Source organism: Symphalangus syndactylus, chromosome 13, assembly GCF_028878055.3.
Source record: "Symphalangus syndactylus isolate Jambi chromosome 13, NHGRI_mSymSyn1-v2.1_pri, whole genome shotgun sequence".
In the NCBI taxonomy this organism is placed as follows: domain Eukaryota; kingdom Metazoa; phylum Chordata; class Mammalia; order Primates; family Hylobatidae; genus Symphalangus; species Symphalangus syndactylus.
Window position 1 is genome coordinate 96676357 of NC_072435.2, and position 21269 is coordinate 96697625.

Below are 21269 nucleotides of genomic sequence, written 5' to 3' on the forward strand. Positions count from 1 at the left end.
TAAAACTAAGAACTATATTGTGTTATTAATCTAATCCTCCATAAACATTTGTACGTAAAGAAAGGCTCAGGTCTCTGTTTTCAGCTTGCCAAAAATAGAATACTATTCAGCTGTGCTCTGTACGAGGTGAGAGAGGGAGTAATAAACAGAAATTAGACTCTTCTGACTTTAAGTATTCATTTCCCTTGGGAAGTGGCAATGGTCACTAAGGGGTGTTGGAGGACTTTTAGCCCCCTCATAATCTCCATCAGTATCCTCCAGCCCTTCCTATTAAACTAGCAAAGAAAGGCAACTTCTGGATAAGTAGCACATCTGCCCTAATGTTAAGTTGTTTTCCCCAAACTTCTTTAAAAAATTTTTTTTCATAGAGACGGGGTGTCGCTAGGTTGCCCAGGCTGGCCTCAAACTCCTGGGCTCAAGTGATCCTCCCACCTTGGCCTCCCAAAGTGCTAGGATTACAGGTGTGAGCCACCACGCTCAGCCCAAACTTCTTTATAAGTTTTCAAGCCACCACTGGTGGTCAGATTGTGGAATATTTTTTTCTATTGACTTTCAGTATTTTCCAAATTTTCTCCAGGTACATGTATTACCTTTTAAATTATAGGAAATATCATGCAAAAAAACCTCTTTGTTTTAATACTTCCATTCAGCACAAGTCAGCTGAAATCAGTTGATATAATTTCCCAAATGCAAAACTCAATATACAGAAAAAAAATGAATGGGAAATTTGTCCATCATAAAATTTATGTATTCTTTATGTTATTTCTATCTTATTTTAGCACTCATACCTTTGTTAAACATATTGAGTAAATAATGCAGCTGAATGAAAAATTTTAAATTAATTTTTTTCAAAGAGTTCTCATTGCTATGATTTTTATGCCTCTCAATTTTAATATAAATAATATTTTCAATATATTTGGTTTGATTCTCCATTTGATAGGTTATGAATAGTCACCATTATAATTTTGGGAACTCAAAGTTATTGGAAATACATTCAAATCATCTGCCACATTCTTCTCTGTGTCCTTACTGCATATACTTCAAGATTACGATTTCATAGTACCCTTTAAAATGAATGAAAATCTCATCTATATTAGCAGAGTTGACTTGTCATTCATCAACATCATTCCATGAGCACCAGCCAGTGCCTCCCATTTTATATGCATTATCTCAAAACCCAATTCTGCAAAGTATTTGTGTGCCCATTTTCCATATAGAGAAATAGAGGCTTGTATGGGTACTGGATTTTCTCAAAGTTAACAGCTAGTAAATTAACAAAGCAAGATAGGGTTTGTCTGGCTTCAAAAGCATCTATTCATCTATTCATTCTACTAAACCACACAGCTTCAATAATCCCATAATGAACCAGTCTAAAAACCCTTTAGGAAGCATTGCATCATTCTGAAATTATGTTCCAGGATTAAAATTGGGTACATAATAAAATGATGTATTGCTATTTAAATTTAGGGAAGACTGAAGGATATAAATTAAGGACTCATTCCAGGCTACAGTTGTGGCAATTTTACAGAGAATTATGGCTCCTAATAGGGTATAATTTACTATTTCTTTGACAGTCTATTAATGTTACTGTGTTGAGGTTGAAGATTCTTTCTCAAAAAGGAATTTGTTAGTCATTCATTTCAAGGTGTCAAAATGAAGAATGCAGTACATTGGCAAGATTTCTTTGAGTTGGATATTACATTTGAGACATCTGGGAACTGAAGATGCTTAAACCACTCTATTCAAGCTGGTATTTAACCCCTAATGAGGCTCTACAATTGAACAGAACAGAAGTTAAGAATTTCTTCACAAATTTATAGTTCATCTCCAGGACAGTGTACATAAGCAGACAGAACAGACAACTAAGACGAGTCAAAATTCATAACACTCTGTTTCTTTATCTTCAATTCATCTAATCTATTAATCTAATTTAATCTAATCCTCTGTAAACATTTGGGAAGTGTTTATGGGAAGACTACATAACTGAAACTGACAGTGCCTTCTTAGGTAACAGAAAAAGTGTGGCTCTTGGTTACAAACTAGGGATATTTCTTAGAACTGTGGACTACAGTTGAAAAGGAAAATAGTTGAATTTTTGTGTGTGTTTGGATAAGAATTTTAACACAAATTTAGGATAGGACGAAGGCACAGGAAAAAAGGACAGCTAAATCGGTCCCCTGGAAATTGTCCTTTGTGGTTCACTGATAATTAATTGTTTGAAGTGTCTCCCAAATCTTGATTACAGATATGGTAACATTAAACACTGATACAAACATTTTTTAAAAATCTGCATTGTCATAGGCATACATATGTGGATATCCATTCATACTCAGAGGCTCTTCCTCTGTAGCTTCAGTGGAAAAGAATTTTTTGTGTCTCAAAAAATCATCTCTCTGAGCTAAAATGGAATTATGAAAACAGAAACTTACTCATTCCCTGGGAAATCCAAGACAGAGACCTTTCTGAGAGTGATCTGAAGTAAGGTTTGATTAGATCTTCCACAGTTACTGCCGCTAAGGCATTAATACTGGAGGACACTGTGCTGTAAGGGAAAATAAAACTTTTGATTTATAATATTTTACCTTTAATAATACTTTAAGTGGGAATGAGAAAGGGGGAAACAAATTGTCACTTCTAAAATGTAACCCGATTTCTACTATGCCTTTTTTTTTTTTTTTTTTTTTTTGAGACGGAGTCTCACTCTGTTGCCCAGACTGGAGTGCAATGGCGTGATCTTGGCTCACTGCAAGCTCTGCCCCCTGGGTTCACGCCATTCTCCTGCCTCAGTCTCCCGAGTAGCTGGGACTACAGGCACCCACCACCATGCCCAGCTAATTTTTTGTATTTTTAGTAGAGACGGGGTTTCACCATGTTAGCCAGGACGGTCTCGATCTCCTGACCTCGTGACCCACCGGCCTCAGCCTCCCAAAGTGCTGGGATTACAGGCGTGAGCCACCACGCCCGGCTCTACTATGCTATTTTTAATAATCACAGCACTGTCTTTCTGGAAACTGCTATCATCCCAAAATGATATTCAGGCAATATCTACAGGTTTGACAGTAAAAGAGAAAGGCTATGTTAGTGTTGCTTCCACTTGCAGTTAATCCTCAGTGTCTGAAAGAGTCTACATAGATTACTCCGTATTCCCATACATAACAACTTTAAAACATATTTTTCTTTGTGCATAGAAAGGACTGTCATAAGTCCTCCCTACCATATGCTGTAAAGATCAACAATATTAATTTCCTGAATCCCCACTAACACACACTGTACATGTTGATAATAACAACTCTCTGGAACAAACACAAGAAGAAAGGGCAATGATAGATCACAAAATGAAAGATTCTTTGGGCAGTATACATTATTCAATATGTAAATGAAAGATTTCATTCTAATTTTCCAGTTGACCATGCTTTAGCCCCATGTGAGTTTTCAATCAAGACTGTGGCACCCATTTTGATCATCAGTGAAAGCTACCATCAACCGATCATCATTATTGTGACCATAGATTATCACATCATAGGATGTATGATGGTGTATTAGAGAGCAGGGACCTAGTTAAAAGTGGGGCTGATGACAACAGGACGCCAGTCCACAGAGATAAGTCAGACCACAGAGAGGACACATGCAGCAGATTGCCTACTTTGGGCCATCTGTGTCCGTGCCCAGAACTCCACATTATCCCGCTAAAGTATCTAATAATAAAAGAAATATCCCAACAGGGAAATCATGTGTTATTAGAGTCATAGTTCATACCTTAACGTCCCACTGTAAGCACAGGCCACAAAAAGTCCAGGAAGTCCTGGATAATCTTGCAGAATGTCCAGTACCAAATAAGGCATAAGCTGAAAAATTCCAAAATTTATTTCCAAGTACTTTTCGCTACTGAATAAAATTAATGAATGCCTAGTTTATCATTTATCTTGTCTCCTTCAGGAACTGAAAGGAGCTATTCCACACAACTGAAATTTTCAAATACCTAAAAGTAAACCCTTTAACTACTAACACTTAGAGAAACGAATAGCACAGTAGTTAAGTAAGGAGGCTTTGGATTCACACAGATAAGGCTTTTGTAACTTAAGTTCTGAGGCTCAGTTTCCTCATCTATAAAATAGTTGTAATAATGCTAACCTCATAGAGTTGCCTTAAAAGTTAATTTAGATAATTTATGTAAAACTCATAGTATAGTATATGGAATATAATAAATGCTCAAAACAAAGTAGTTCTTATTCTTGAGAATAATAAGTTGCTTTTAAGGAAATATTTGACACACTTCTGTGCTGAAGTAAGCAGCATCCACTTAACTTTACTTGATGACTCAAGGCCATTTTGTGAACTTCAGTCACTGCCCAGGTCAGAAGATGTAATTTTAGGTGCATCAAGTACGAGACACAATGATGGGTGGAGAATGACTTCAGGAAATCCCTTAAACTTGCTTCTTTTAAAAAACTCCCTGATACTAACTTGCTTTTTGATAACTTATATTTTAAAAAATAAATATCAAATTCGGATAATCAAGTGTGTGACTTCAGGACTCTGTTGCATGGCAGTTTTTCTACAAAATCAGTTTCCGAATCAAAAGAGTCCTAAGTGGACAATTTTCTTGAAGAGTGTCCTCTCATTTGCATTAAAACCTTATAGATTACTTCTCCCACAGTACAGAGTAGATGACATGTCCTATTTTATCAGCTTCCATACCCTCTTCAATTTCATTTAACAATAGTGTGTTCATGGGATATGGAAGAACTTCCTCCACTGTTGAAAGGAAATGTTTCAACAGTAGGATCGTTTCAGTTCTTTTAGGACTGCGTTCTCCACTTTTCCAAAGCTTACTCATTCTTTATTCTCAGAAAAACGGAATAGCATTTATCCCTATATGAGATCAAGACCCAATTTTTCCAAGATGTCATGAAGGTTTAACTTTAAACAACGTCCCACAAATAGCAAAAGTAGGTTCCATCTACAGTGTTATAAAAAGGTCCAAAATCCTCTATCCTATCTTTAACTTTCTCAAAAATCTGCAGTGTAATTATTTCGTGTCTGAGTGGCCCCCTCAAGTATAGGTAGAACCAATGAAATAGAATTGATAGAGAGGAAAATAGTAAAACTATATCTAGAAACTGGCCTGCTTCCTCTGGGCAAATGCCAGCAGAGCGTAGAGAAACATATCCTTGCTCTCTTGAGGTTAAGGGTTTTTTTTTGTATTTTTTGTTTGTTTGTTTTAAGGCAGTCTCCCTCTCTCACCCAGGTTGGAGTGCAGTGGCTCGATCTCGGCTCACAGCAATCTCCACCTCCCAGATTCAAGCGATTCTCCTGCCTCAGCCTCCTGTGTAGCTGGGATTACGGGAGCCCATCACCACGCCCGGCTAATTTTTGTATTTTTAATAGAGACGGATTTTACCATGTTGGCCAGGCTGGTCTCGAAGTCCTGACTTCAAGTGATTTGCCCACCTAGGCCTTCCAAAGTGCTAAGATTACAGGCGTGAGCCACTGCGACTGGGTGAGGATAAGGTTTTGACGCAATCTTCCACTGTCTTATTTGCATGGTATCCCCAGTGAAATGTTAATTGAATTAACTTGTTAACTAACACAGTCCTGGAAATATCAGTTGGGGAGAAACCTTCATGGACTCTAAGCATATGCAGGCAAGACACCCTGAATGTATTCTACAAGATGTCTCAAAGGTAGGAAGTCATAGGGATGTTTTTTTGTTGTTGTTGTTTTTGTTTTGTTTGTTTGTTTTGCCTAGGGTAAAGGCAAAGTATATTAAAAACTTTTTTTTAAGTCCTTATTGTCTTCATGATACAAACTACAGACAATACAGATTGATAACAGTCACCAAATATTCTTTATTAGAGGGAATGTAACAGAAGAGTGCCCCCATCTTCATAGTAAACGTGATTCTTACCTTCTCTGAGAGAACAAGGAGAGTGTGTTTATCAAAAGGAGGGCATAAGTTACGATAGGGTTGAGAAACAGCTCCAGGGTGTTTTTATTTTCTAGCCCCACCAAGTTGTATTTTTCTGGGAGCAAGAGATGCATTTGCATCAACAGAAATTCAATCTATTTTCATTCTAATGAATCCCCTAGGAGCTTGTTCCGCAAGAGAGTCTTAGAAAATAATTTTGGCAAGAACTCAGGCTTTAGGGTTGGGCAATCCTGGGTTTGAATTCTAGTTCCCCTTTTTGAAAGCCAATAAATGGCACAGAGGTTCAAAGTTAGGACTCTTGTGGCAGCTTGCTTGGTTTTAAATCCTGGCTCCAGGTTACTAGCTAGTTATTCACGTAACTTCTCTAGGCCTGAGTTCTGCCATCTTTGAAAGGCAGATAATCATAGAACCTGCATCAGAGGGTGACTGTGAAGATTAAAAGTTGAAATTTATATGAAGCATTATGGTACTGCCTGGCCCATGGAGGGTATTTGATAACTGCTCATAGTTATTCTTACTTATTAGCAATGTGACCTTGGGTAAGTTATATAACCTCTCTGAAACGCATTTCCTCATCTGTAAAATCAGGATTGCAGGGTTGTGAGAATTAAATGAAGCATGTTAAGCTCTTGGCACAGAATCTCACCACATAGTTGGTACTCAATAAATATTCACTTATTAGACCCATCTCTCCATTATTTAAAAAATTGGAAGATAAATTGTTTATAAATGAATGCTCTAACAACCACAAAATGTTCTATAGTACAATGGTTTGTGTAGCTTAAAAAACAAACAAACAAACAACAACAACAACAACAGTGTTCACATTCCTACTCCCAGCCTTGAGCTATTTCTATTTAACACTCTACTTGATTTTTTCCTGGTATTTCCATATTTTAATTTTAGATGCAGTACTCTTCATTCTTGCTATATCTGCTAAAATAAATTCTTAACAAAGTTTTATAGAAATGTAAGATGATGATGGCATGCCCACTTTCCGTTTCTCTACAAGAATATGATACTCTTTCCTCTCAACTAATACGCTTTTTGAATATTATTAATACACCTGTAAGAAAGACACGGTACTGAACCTGGTCTGGTGCAGACACTTTCTTGGCTGTCCAAGGATCACAGTCACGGTACCTGGAATATAGGGCGAGCCCACAAAACACTGAGCATGTGAGGATTGCCCAGAGTCCCACAAGATTGATGTAGAGAGACCTAAAGAAGTGAAAACAAACCAGCAAAAGACAACTGTAATTTCTGTTCCAAAGATTAGGAAACCTGTTACATGAACAAAAGAGACCCTCATGATTAGACTCAATAAATGCACATTATCTTCTGATTATCGAAAACACTACTTATTTTATTCTAGCCTAATATTCTGCTTATGTTGCCAATCAATTGACAGTGTATTTGGAAATATTTGAATGGATGGGATTTCCCCATGAAAGAGTGTATGCTCGTGGTTGGACCTCCAGGGGCATTGTTAGCTTTATAAAAGTACCTAGTTATACTACTTCAGGTCTTCTTGTCATGAAATAAAGATTTTTATAGTCAATTGAGCATTAACTATTACTCATTTTCCTTTTAAAAGTAATGCAATTGTAAACTGCTAAACATTGTTAACATTTACACAGTAACTCATGAAACTTGTTTAAATGTTGTTTATAAGACCACACATTAAGTAGGAATGCAAATCTCTATTCCTTGGACAGGTATCTTCTCAAACAATGTTCAGCACTGTAATATACTGTGTGTGCTCCAGTAGAGAATAAAGGTTTACACACAGCACTGGAGCCAGTCCTGAGCATAAATCCTGGCTGTACCATAAGTGACCCCGGGCAAGTAATTCAACCTCTCTGATCTTCAGTTTCTTCATTGAAGCGTAGGATAGCAATGCCTATGTCATAAAGTTATAAAACTAAATGAAACAGTATATATCATATAGCATGGTACTTACACATAATAAACCCCTGTTAAATACTAGTTATTGATATTAGTGTTAATGTTATTGAATCCTATGTCTTAATAATCAGTTGAATAGTAAACATTTTTCTTGCTAAGAGGGCTACATATTTTTTCCGCTGGTGCTGTAGTGGACAGTGATGAGCTGCCCTAGGTGGAAAAGAGGTACCATCCCTGAAGTCATGCCTCCTTCTTCCCACCCCCCCGGGGAGCCTGCATCCAATGACAAACGGATTCTGAGGTTTAAAGGCCCAGTCCCCTCACCCTAACATGGGACTAGTCTGAAGAGCCACCCTAACTCTAGAGCTCCCTTTGAGGCCTCTGTTCAGACTGCATTACAGTCCAGCGTCTCCCTCTCGTCAATCCTGTTTCCTTTTCTTCCCTTCTACACACAGCGATTCTCTGATAAACTCTTCCATGCTAACCTCAACCTCAGAGTCTGCTTCCGGAAGAACCAAAGGTGTGTTTATCAGATTTATCCTTCTCCCTTGAATTGACTAACATTGCAGTATGTTTTGCTATTGCTAGCTCATCTCCAAATCACCAGAAAATTATGCCCAGATACTCTCTTGCCCAAACACCTCCTCTCTCTTATATATGAGTTTAATATATTGTTTTATTTCACTTTGATGCTGTTCAGATTGACCACTTATCAACATCTCATACTGTCTTTTGTCAATCAATATCAGTAGGTCTTGGTTTTTTAGCAGGGATTTATTCTTACCACAGCATAAGTGTGAGAAGTCAGACGAAAATGAGTCCCCTGGGTTCCGAGAGTCTGCTTCATGCAGGAGATCCACTATGCTTATGGGAATTGATTTTTATCAAGAAAGCTCTAATGCTGTTATTTAAGTTATCAAGTCGGGCTTTTTGGGTTTCATGTTCCCAAGGGAAGAGAAGAAGAGCTTGTCCACAATTACTCTGGGACAGGTATCAGCGCTAGTATAGATTTAAAAGTACAATAGACTACTCTATCTATAAATTACATTCCTCCAATATTCCTTAAAATACCAGAATTCCTAAGTTCATTTTGAGGGGATCCCATATCCAGTTATTATATCCATATTCACACAGATTTTTCACTGTGAGTTCTTCAAAGATTTAGGTAATCTCTAAACCAATTTACTCTTAATATATTGAGTTCTGACATATGACATCACAATACTTTCATTTTCTCCTTTAAATAGAAACAGAATTGTCCCTCCTTCCCTCACCCTATCCACCCCGGACTCTCATTCAATCTCCTTAGAGCTTTAAAGCCCCTAAAAGCATGTGAGCAGAGTCAGCCTATTTATCAGCATAGGGAGTGGTGAGCGCTGCAGTGATGTGAGGCCTCCAGAGAAGGAACCAGCCACCATTCCACATTCTTTGCTCAAGCCAAGATGGGCTTGAGAGTTCCGGACCATGCTGTCCTTCCTGCCTCTGTGCATTCATCCAAATCACTCCACCTACCTACAATGCCTTCCTACTCTTCTCCACCTGCCCAAATTATGATCATTCTTCATATTCATTCTGCCAGTTCAACATGAATCTCTCATCCATCCTCCACCTTCACATCACATCAGTTGAAGTGGAAAAAGGAATTTACATTTACTAGGCCTTTACCATGCGTATGCCAAACACAGTATTTTACGACACCTCCCATGAGGTGTATAGTATTTCTTATGCTCCTTTTACAAGTTTAGAAACTGCAGCTCAAAGAGACTGCAGAATGTGCCCAGGATCACTCAAGTAGCAAATATTAGAGCAGGGTTACAAATCCATGACTGTGTCTGAAAATGAAATATAAAGCACTATATATACTCTGGAACATTTTCTCTATTATTATATTGTTTCATGAAACTGTTATATATCTCCAGTATTATTTTATTTTTTCACATACTTGCACGTATTTTCCTAATTTGAGGTTAACTTTCTTCAGACAAAGGCCATATATATTTATCCCCCATAGGTTCTTATGCAAACAGATGCACAATAAATGCTGATTTGTTTTCATTAATAATTCCTATAAATATTTTCAAATAGCTGATTTAAAACATACAGTACCAATTTGTTCTTGGTCCTTTTGGAACCAAATATATCATTTATCTCTTGGAATTTCATGACACAAAAGACATAAAGGAGCTAAACGTGACTTATGGAAGAGTTTCCATAAAGACAACTGATGGTTATTAATGATTCATATACCATGGTGTATGACTTACAATTTTGCCTGGAATCTGCTTTTACAAGAAATATATCTCTGCACCTGGGATTGGTTGACACCGTAGATGCCGGTCCATGTGAAGGTCCCTCCTATAATAATTGTCCAGAAGGTGTGCCTTTGCAAAGGGTTAGGATTAAAACTAAATGACAAGAAACAGAAAACAAATCTGAACTATTAGCAGAGACTAAAAAAGTCCTCTTATATTTGGAAGCAAGCAATGTATATTTATATACACAACGCATACATAAATATGTACAAATTTATTAATTAATATAAAATGTAGAAATATTTCCAACTTAAGTTCAACGAAATAAAAAATATTATTTTCAGATATCTGGAAATACTAGGAGAGACTAGGGGGAAATGAATGTTGTAATCATTCTGAGCATTTATATAAATTGTTCTCCTGTGATGTAAGGAAACTGTCGTTTAAACAAATCTGACATGATATAATCAGAGAAGAACATGAAACATAGAGAAAGAGAAAGAGAAAAACATTCCTAAGTGCACCATGGCAGTAGAGATGGCACTAAAATGAACACGAGATTAACACATTTTGTGTATAGAATTCCTCACCCAGCACATGTAATCATAGCTCTAATCTATATTCAAGTTCAACAAATCAGTCAATTAATGCAGTTTAAAGTTTTGCATTTTCTAAAAACTGAATGTCACTGTAATCATGCTTTATTAAAATGCTGTGTGTACAAGCTAAATACTAATAGTTTAAAGCCACTTTATGACAACATGTACATTAAGTCCAAAACACTGTCACAGAGAAAGCTCAACTTCCATATTTGAAAGATCTTTTAATCTTTTTTATTGGAAGGAATGATTTTGTTCATCTCTGATACACAATATGAGCTAGAAAACTTTCTGCAAAGTTAGCTTTCATGGAGACTTCCTTAAAATTATGAAATTTTGCAAGTTCATTTCAAATCTTGTATTTGAGATCATTGAGTAAAGTGCTCTAATTATATGCGTATTCATTCTGGCATTCTTACGGAAATGTGAGAGCCTCTATTTCATGTCTAACATTTCATATCAAAGTGTAAGAGTTTCAAGAGTGTTGACCCTTTCTCCCCAAGAGAGAGAAGCCACTATATTAGCTAACTGAAGAGCCAAAAGATGTCAGTAAGCTATCTGAGGGAAGTATGACAAGATTTAAAACACTCAGTTTAGTGGTTTAGGCCATACAGAACACATAGGCCAATGGTAGACAACACAGAAAATACCAATACAATATCCTTCTTCTCTTCATTTATCTTAACTTGAGCAATATTTTGTCTACCATATTCTCCAAACATATCAGAATAACAAGGGATACTCTTGAAAAGTATGAAACACAAATAAGGCTTTTTATTGTTACTTAATGACTTTCAAAGCTAAGGTCATAAAAATGTCTAATTTTTTTTAAAAACCTCTTACTAATGTATATAAGCTATCACTTCTGTGCTCCAATATATGCATCCTTCTCATAAAGTGACAGCTATCTTGCAGAAAAAGGATTGGTTCCATACCCTCTCTCCTTAGTCTGGCCTACCAGGAAGAGATTTGGGAGTAATCAAGAGTAGTCATTGGTTGTTTCCACTTCCCGGACTTCCCCTCTCCCTGTTCTGGTAAAAGCAACCCAGGTTTGCTTTGGGGAAACTACCATTTCTCCATTAAATAGTCTCAATTGACAATCAGTCAAAATATCTAGTTCTGCCCTGGCCAAGGGGTGGAACCGTGGTCCAAGCTAGGCAACTAGAGGCTCTTTTCCTTAGAATATGAATCTTGAGCTAAAAGAAGGAAAGAAATATTGAAAATAGTTGAAGTTGATTCACTAAAATTTATTCTTGCAAATTAACACATTGACCCTGTCCAATTTCTGAAAAAGCTTTTTCTCAAACTTTGGTGCTTATTTTCAGAAGACCAGAAAAGAGCCACCGAGTGCAAAATGGGTTTTCTTTCTTCAAACTGCCTATTTCAAAGCGGGGCTGCTATCTCAAAGAGAAGATATGCTAGTTCAAGACAACATGGGTCCCTTTCCATATTGCAAAAGGACAACACTATTGATCCAAAACGGAAAGTGTTTTCAATATTCTTTTGAATTGTGTGATATACTTTGGATGAAATATCTAGTCTCTTCACTGTTCTTTCTTTAGGAAAACTGAATAGCTCTTTAAAACATGTTACATCATCTGCTGTACTGTCATTTGAAGCATCGACCATAACTTTCCTAATCAATTCTCTAGAAATAATACTTAATATTAGATAATGTTCATTATATAATACATACATATAATTATAATACGTAATCATAAGCTACTATGTTAACATACTATAGATTGCCAGGGCAATATCAAAAGAGAAACTCTCAAAGTTGCTTAAAACAAAAAATTGTCAAAATGAAATCACTGTCTTTCAGTGTCTGTCTCTGTCTCTCTCTTTTTTTTTTTATGGCAGGTGCTAATCCAATATGCTAGTGTTTGTCTCTTAAGAGGACTACCTTTTCCCTTTTTTTTTTTTTTTGAGACGGAGTCTCACTCTGTTGCACAGGTTGGAGTGCAGTGGCGTGATCTTGGCTCACTGCAACCTCTGTCTCCTCGGTTCAAGCAATTATCCTGCCTCAGCTTCCCAAGCAACTGGGATTACAGGTGCCTGCCACCACATCTGGCTAATTTTTTGTATTTTTAGTAGAGATGGGGTTTCGCCATGTTGGCCAGGCTGGTCTCGAACTCCTGGCCTCAGGTGATCCACCCACCTTGGCCTCCCAAAGTGCTGGGATTACAGGTGTGAGCCACTGTGCCCAGCCAGAAGCTGCCTTTTCTTAACTTTCCACTGTCTCTTTCCTTATCACCCTGTCCCACTTTTCAACCTATTCTGGACTTTAATACCTGGAAGAAAATACTTTTTTTGCTTTAAGTCCCTTCTCAGGAGGAAACATCGCTCTAAGCACCATGTAGCTAAGTACCATCTGACTGGTTTAATCCCTTAAAGAACAGAGGGAGGCTTCGTACATATTTACTTCTCTGCTTCAATTTGCTCTACCACATCCTTAGCAATTTGTTGGTTTGTTTTTTAATGTAAATCTACTATTTCAATAAAGAGATTATTTTTAGAATACAAAAGATGTGTTCAGTTACCCAAGTAGTAGACACTTACTTCCAGAAATTTAATCTTCCACCATCATAGGCATCATTTAAAATAGTGTTGATTCCACCTTGCATCACCACAGCCTGTATAATCACAGATGCAAATCCAGCCACCATGATCCCAACTTGAAAAACATCTGTCCAGACAACTGCTTTAAGACCACCCTTTGAGGGGAAAGTATATTAGGATTAACGCTTCTATCAGACATTATTAAGCATCTACACACTTATACACTATGCTGGACAAAAATGATAAAAACATGAATGTTGGCCAAGAAGTGCACTCAAGGGAAACAGTCAGGTTGGGAGAATCTTCATACAGAAGGATATATTTAAATGAAGCCTTCAAACATAAGCAGAGGCAAAGATATAGCGTCCGCCCAGCAGAGAAAACAGCATGGGCAAAAGCATAAAGGAGTGAAACTAGATGGCATGCTGAATGTGGCCAGACACATTCCACAGAATGAAGTGGAGTGGTGTCGGGAGATTGTTGGGAAGAAAAATCCGAGTCAAATTACTAGTAAATAATATGAATTTTATTCTACAGGCAGAGCTGATATTTAATTGGTTTGCACTCAGATGGTCATATCCACTGTTATATACTATAAATGATCTGTACTAGCCACCACCAGAAATTTCCCAAGTTTCTCTATGACCTGAGCTGAACCAGCACCTGGCTGAGGGCCCCATCTTCTACAAGATCCAGCACCTAAAGGTTTAAGACATAGAGTATCAAGGATTCCATAAGATTTTGTCACTGCTGAGGACCAGCACACATAATAATATCAGTGCCATGCCATACTGATTTTGCATATTTTGTCACCCCTACCTATAAGCAAGGGGAAGTTATCATAGATTTGCTTTTGTTTTGAGACAGGGTTTTCTTTGCCACCCAAGATGGAGTGCAGTGGTGCAATCACGGCTCACTGCAGCCTCGAACTCCTGGGCTGAGGCAATCCTCCCACCTCAGCCTCCCAAGTAGCTGGGACTACATGTGTATGCCACCATGCCTGCCTAATTCTTAAAAATTTTTTTGTTTTTTTTGCAGAGACAGAGTCTCACTATGTTGCCCAGGCTGGTCTCAAATTCCTGGGCTCAAGCGATCCTTCCACCTCGGCCTCCCAAATTGCTGGTATTACAGGCGGGTGCCACTGCACCTATGGCCTAGGAAAGGTTTTTAAGCTGAGAAATAGTATGAGCACAAATATAATAACTTGGCAACAGTACAGATGAATCAGGAGACAAGATTAGTAACCATTGCAATGGATCAGATAAAAGAAAAAATTTCAGTTATGCTCCATTTTCTACGAAGGATCAAATTATACTACAGATTATTTCTGACACAAAAAAAGTTACACCGTTGGAGGTCGGCAATAGGAGAGTAGGTATGAACAAACCGGATTGCAGTATACAACAACTGGAATTTTCAATTTTGCAAAGCAAGTGGGTAGAGTGAAAAGGGAAATATGTCCTGGACATACCAGTGTGCAGTAGAATGTGCAGACCACCCCCGTTGCCACTACCGCGCCCCACAGATCAAATCCTGTGACTGTGGAAAAAAAGAGAATGCATATATAATTGTGAAATATGCACAATAAAAATACTCCTCAAAAATCATCAGAGAAGGAAGCTATATCGTTTATCAGGCACCTTCCTCTATACCCACTTGCCTAAAGCTAAAACTAGGTCCAAATCTCATTAATGTCTCAAAAACAACTGGAGTTTAAAATTCTATTTGATAATTTTCTACTCTCAGACACACAGATCCGACACTGGCTTAATTCAATACATGGAAAGGCATTTATATTGTAATTAAGCTAAGAAACTCCTTGATACTGTGACGGGTATTTCTTATCTCTCTCCCGATTAGACACGGTTCAGATAAACACTCTATTTTTATGTAATGTTGCAAATACTTGAATTTGAGGATAATGTATCATACTGACAATATAATGACAATATCAAATTGCTATGATGTGTAGATTCAAATGAAGACAACATGAAAGGATTCAAATGTAATCTTTATAACATTGCAGATTGCAGATCTGATTTCAGAAATTTAAGAAAGGTAATGGTAATGCTTTTTTTTTTTTTTTTTTTTTTTTTGATGAAGTCTTGCTTTGTTACCAGGCTGGAGTGCAGTGGTGTGATCTCAGCTCACTGCAATCTCCACCTCCTGGGTTCAAGCAATTCACCTGCCTCAGCCTCCTGAGTAGCTGGGACTACAGGCACGCACCACCATGTCCAGCTAATTTTTTGTATTTTTAATAGAGACAGGTTTCGCCATGTTAGACAGGATGGTCTCAATCTCCTGACTTCATGATCCACCTGCCTCAGCCTCCCAAAGTGCTGGGATTACAAGCGTGAGCCACCACGCCCAGCCGGTAATGCTTTTAAAAAAACTTTTAAGTTCAGATGTACATGTGGAGGTTTGTTACATAGGTGAACTTGTGTCATGGGGGTTCCTTATACAGATTATTTCATCACCCAGGTATCAAGCCTAGGACCCATTAACCCATTTGTTGTTTTTCCTGATCCTCTCCCTCCTCCCACCTTCCACCCTCCAATAGGCCCCACTGTGTGTTGTTCTCCTCTGTGTGTCCATGTAAACACACGATTTTGCCAGTCCTTGAAGAAGGTGTTACTAAGATATGTGCTACCAAAACGGGATCTGGATGGAGAAAAGTCTTTATAATTTGCTCCTATTTATCTAAGAAGTGGGGACTTTATTTCATTTTTTTAAAAGAAAAGAATTGTGCTTGTTTCAGCAGTACATATACTAAAATTAAAGGATAAATCAAAGCCAAAAAATTACTTCTAGGAGAGGGAGAAAACAGGGTAGAGAAGACAGAGATACAAGTCAGGCTACTTTAAACATATTTTGATGTATAGATTTCACTTTGGAACACATAAATATTCCACATAATTATAAAGTTAAATTAGAAAAAAAACTCCTCAAAATCAATTACAAAATGAAATAAATGGAACCTAACTGTACATCAAGTTTGTGACATTACCACACAGAGGAAATACGTCACAAAATATTTAACACAATAATTTAACATACATTCCTACTGAGATTCACCTAAGAAAAAAGAACAACAAAGAATGATATTTTTAACCGTGTTAGGCCATTATATTATTCATTATGGCTTAGAGTTGCTGTTCTAAAACTATTACATCTGTGGCGTGGCTCTCAGTTGTGACTGCACATTAAAATCAACAGAGGAAACTTATAAAATCCTGATAACTGGGCCACTCAACAGGCTAATTAACTCAGAGTCCTGCTGATGGGGACCGAAGTATTGGTATTTTTGAGAGTCCCCCCAAGTGAGTCCAGTATGCAGCCAAGGTTAAAATCAGGAGGAACTTAAGGGGGCTCCAGCTGGATAAACATGGGACAATTTGAGCATCAATAATAATACTAACGATAATGCTATGAAATAACAGCAAACCTTTAAATCCATGAGTTCATAAGAATTTTTTTAAAAACTCAGTCACCCTTGGGGGATAGTAGGAAACCAATTTATTATTTTTAAAATTCATAAGGGGAAAAAACTGACATTTATCCTCCCTTTCCTATACAAACTATTTTTCAGAGAAAGCAAATAGTTGATAAGATGAAGTTTCTCTTTATAGCAGTATTCCATCTAACTAATGAAGAAGAATTCACAGAACTAGAATACTCCATTTTATAAGCCCTAATGAAATAATGAATCTAGAATGATCATCAATAGCTGCTGATAATTTTTCAAACGACATTCTGGGACTCCTGAAGGAAATAAACTTATAGATACTTCCTATGAAATATGATTTCCAAAAAGTTGAAGTGGAGTCTGAAAAAGAGTCTAGATCTAACTACTGCTAGTAAACTACTACCAGTTTACAAGAAGTGCAGAGGAATGGTGAACATTAAATGACCCCATACAGATGTAATTGTTAAACCTAGAACCTGGAAAACTGGACAGAACAAATAACCCAGTTTCTTCAGCAAATAACTTGCAATTTAAATGAAAAGAAATAGAAGGGAGATTGTAAATTTAAAAAGAGACTTTAAAAGAGCCTCAAAATACATTCAGTAAAAATTGACAGAGAAATAGGAGCAATAGAAAAATCGATAACTATATTTGGAGATTTTAGCATTCTTCTCTCAGCAATTGATAGAACAAGTAAAAAAAATTCCATAAAGATATCGAAGATGTGATAACACTATTAGCCAACTAAACCTTTGACCTTAAATAAAACATTACATCCAACAAGCACACAATATACATTCTTTTTGAGAGCATATGGAATGTTCAAGATAGACCTGATCCTGGGCCATAAAACAAATCCATAAATTCCAAATGATTAAAATCATATTAGTTCTCTGACCAAAGCAGTATTAATTTAGGAATAAATAACAAAAAGACATGATAGAAAAATCCTCAAATATTGAAAATTAAGCAATACACTTCTAAATAACCCATGGCCAAAAGAAATCACAGGAGAAGTTAGAAAATATTTTGAGAACTAAATAAAAACACAAGGTATCAAAATATAAGGGCTGCAGATAAAGCAGCGGTTCAAAAAAATTAATAACTTTAAATGTTTGCATTATGAAATAAGAAATATTTAAAATCAATGACCTAAGCTCCTACCTTAAGAAGCTAGAAAACCCAAAGTGATTAGAAGAAAAGAAACAATAAATAGCACAAATTAATGAAATAGAAAACAAAGAAAATCAACAAGCCAAAACATTAATTCTTAGAAGAGATTTAAAACATCAATAGAATACTAGAAAGATATATCAAGATAAGAAGACAGAAAACTTATCAATATTAGGAATAATTAGAAGGGATGTCACTATAGATACTATAAACATTAAAAGCATAACAAGAGGGTATTATAAGCAGCTTTATGCTAACGAATTTGATAAGTTAGACCAAATGGAAGCATTCCCTAAAAAATACAATTTACCAAAACTGACCCAACAAGACTTTTAAAATATGAATAACTATATTTATGAAATAAACTGAATCCATAAACCAAAATCTTTCTACAAAAACAAAGAGTAGGCCCAGATGCCTTCAGGGTGAATTCTACCAAGCATGAAAGAAATAAATAGACAATTTTATATAAACTATTTCAGAAAATGGAGGAGGGAACACTTCTCAATTCATTTATGAAGCCTTATCAAAATGTTAGCAAATTGAATTCGGTAATATATAAAAAGGATAATATATTATGAGCAAGCAGGGTTTATCCCAAGAATGCAAAAATTGGTTTAATATTCAAAGTTCAGTCAATGTAACTTTCCACATTAACATTGCAATAAGGCAGGAAAGAGAACTAAGAACTATAAGGATTAGAAAAGAAGTAAAATTATCACTATTCACAAACAACATGAAAATCCTAAGGGATCACCAAAAATCTGCTTGATTTAAAAAGTAAATTCAGCAAGTTCTCAGGATGGAATATCAACATAGAAAAGTGAGTTGTATTTTTATATACTTGCAATGAATAATTGAAAAATATTATAAAACAATGCCATTTGCAATAGCATAAAAAACATCAATTATCTAGGAATAAATCTAAGAAATAGTAAAAGACCTCAACATCCAAAGCTATAAAACATTACTGAGACATTTTATTTTATTTTATTATTTCTTTTCTTCCTTTTTTAAAAATATGGAATGCTTCACAAATTTGCATATCATTTTTGTGCAAGGACCATGCTGATATTCTCTGTATTGTTCCAGTTTTAGTATACATGCTGCCAAAGTGAGCACCAAGAGAAATTGTTAAAGGCCTAGGTAAATGAATAGATATATCATGTAATGTATTGGAAGAATATCTGCTTTTGTGAAGTGTTCCAATCTTTGGCTCACTTTTTATTAGGTTATTTGTCTTTATTCACTTTATTATTTCAGAAGCCAATAAGCTAAGCCATAATAGTCTAATAATAAGCTAAGCCATAATAGTCATATAGAAAGTGAAAATTGAAACAACAATAAAATAATAGATAATACCCACTAGAATGACTGAAATAAAAAAGAATAATATCAATTGTTGGCAAGGATGTGGAATGACTAGAATTCTCACATATTGTGTAGTGGTCATGTAAAACGATACAGCCACTTGGAAAAATTGTTTGGCAGTTTCTCATAAATTTGCACATATTTCTATCCTCAGCTGGGTCCAAATAGAATTATATGTTTAATTTTATACTACATCCACGTATTTCATTTCCAAAGGAAGTGAAAACAGGTGTCAAAAAGAAAAACAAAATGCACAAAACCTTTAGAAGAATGTTCTTGGCACACTTACTTCGCTATAGCCTAAAACTGGAAACAACCCAAGTCTATAACAAAAGAATGGATAAGAAAATGTTGGTAGAGGTATAAAATGAAGTACTACCAGCAAAAAAAAAAAAAAAAGGAATGAACTACTGATGTATGTAGCAGCATGAATGAATCTCAAAACGTTTTGCTGAGCAAAAGAAAACAGACACAAAAAGGCTCTATATGATTCCACTTATATAAAATCTAACAACAGAGAAAACTAGTTTATGGTAGCATAAGTCAGAAAATGGTTTCTTGGGTCCACAGGAGATTTGTTAGAAAAACATGCAAGGAAAACTTCTGAGACTGGATGATGGAAATAGTCTATATCTTGAGCTGGGTGGTAGTTACACAAGCTATTACGCAACTATTAAAGCTCATCCAACTGTACACTTCCCCATGCTCTGTGCATTTTATTGTATGTTAACTATACCTCAATAAAAACTAGTGTTCTCAACAGGCATCAGGTGGTCAGAAAAAAAGAAAGAAAATTGGTTTTCAATTTTAAAAAGCAGAAAAGGGAAACTTAAGAGACATCAACTGATTGCAATCACATAAGCTTATTTGGATCCTGATTCTTACGAACACTGAAAAAAATCAGGGAAATGTGAACACTGACTTGATATGAAATTAAGAAATTAATATTAATATTTTAGATACAATAGTGGTATGATTATTGTTTTTAAAGCCTTTAGTTCTAAAGGACATACTGAAATACAGATGAAATGACATAACATATTTGCAGCAAAATAATCTAGTAGAGGTAAGGGGGAGTGAATTAAAATGGACCATGAGTTGATAAATATTAACATAGAGTGATGAATGAGCACATTAAGGAGCTCTATTCTCTCTTAGTATTTGCTTGAGGTTTTCCAAAATTTAAAAAAGAAAAAAAGAGGTTAGACCTAGAGAATGTTAATTTTCAATTCAGTTAAATAAGCTTTTTTGAGCATCTATTGCACACCAAGTTCTGTGTCTATGCCTATACCTACAGCTTTGGTCACAGTAAAACACACAATTGACACTCCAGTCATCAAAACGCCTTCACTTTCATTCTAATTTACTCTCAGGGAGTGGTTTGAGCCTGATAAGAACAGAATGCTTGATTTCTTCACAGATGAAAGTCAGTCCTCTAGTTTTTCCCAGAACTGTACTTTAAAACCATAATATGTTCAATTACACTTAAGGCCTAAATAGGTAACTTATGAAGTTTATAACTCAGTTCTCGACAAATGAAATGATCCACTTGTGATGTTGATAATACTGATGTGGAACATGCCCAGGATTCAGAGTTCAAGAGCACCTTATACATGAAGTTCCTCTTGGTAATAATACTGTTTACTTCATAGACTTAGGTGATAACTACTGTCATGTCTATCATAAAATCAAGAAAACAGAGTGTGGAATTAGTAGGTTTTCTTCATGTCATATTAACCCCAGGAACTGTACCACATTCTTCCCATCACAGAGTCCACATGTCCATTTTACAAGGACGTTTTAGAGAAATTCACTTCGAATAGATAAGAATTCAAAGGGCATGGCGTTTCCCCAAAGCCTTTTGAAACTATGACTAGCATAAACGTTTGCTTCAATAAACTATCCCAGCCTCACTGCATTTATCTTCCCAAATCTAGAGAGTATAGATACTTTGTTGAGCAGCACAATCTTCCTAAATTTATTTGTAAGGGCACTACAGACATCTGTCT

The 21269-nt window shown here is 36.2% G+C and overlaps 1 protein-coding gene and 1 non-coding gene across 4 annotated transcripts in view; both read right to left on the reverse strand.

Moving 5' to 3' along the window:
* Positions 1–21269, reverse strand: part of SLC5A8 (solute carrier family 5 member 8) — a 73222-nt gene that overhangs the window by 43380 nt on the left and 8573 nt on the right. For all 3 annotated transcript variants that reach the window (XM_063615183.1, XM_055238337.1, XM_063615184.1), the window contains exons 4-9: positions 14722–14789; positions 13251–13405; positions 10102–10242; positions 7021–7150; positions 3757–3845; positions 2430–2542 (exon numbers count right to left, since the gene is read on the reverse strand). In XM_063615183.1, coding sequence (XP_063471253.1) covers positions 2430–2542; positions 3757–3845; positions 7021–7150; positions 10102–10242; positions 13251–13405; positions 14722–14789 — 696 coding nt within the window. The remainder of the gene's footprint in view (positions 1–2429; positions 2543–3756; positions 3846–7020; positions 7151–10101; positions 10243–13250; positions 13406–14721; positions 14790–21269) is intronic.
* Positions 18905–19011, reverse strand: LOC129461418 (U6 spliceosomal RNA). The gene has a single exon (XR_008650551.1). It is a non-coding gene; the product is annotated as a U6 spliceosomal RNA (small nuclear RNA).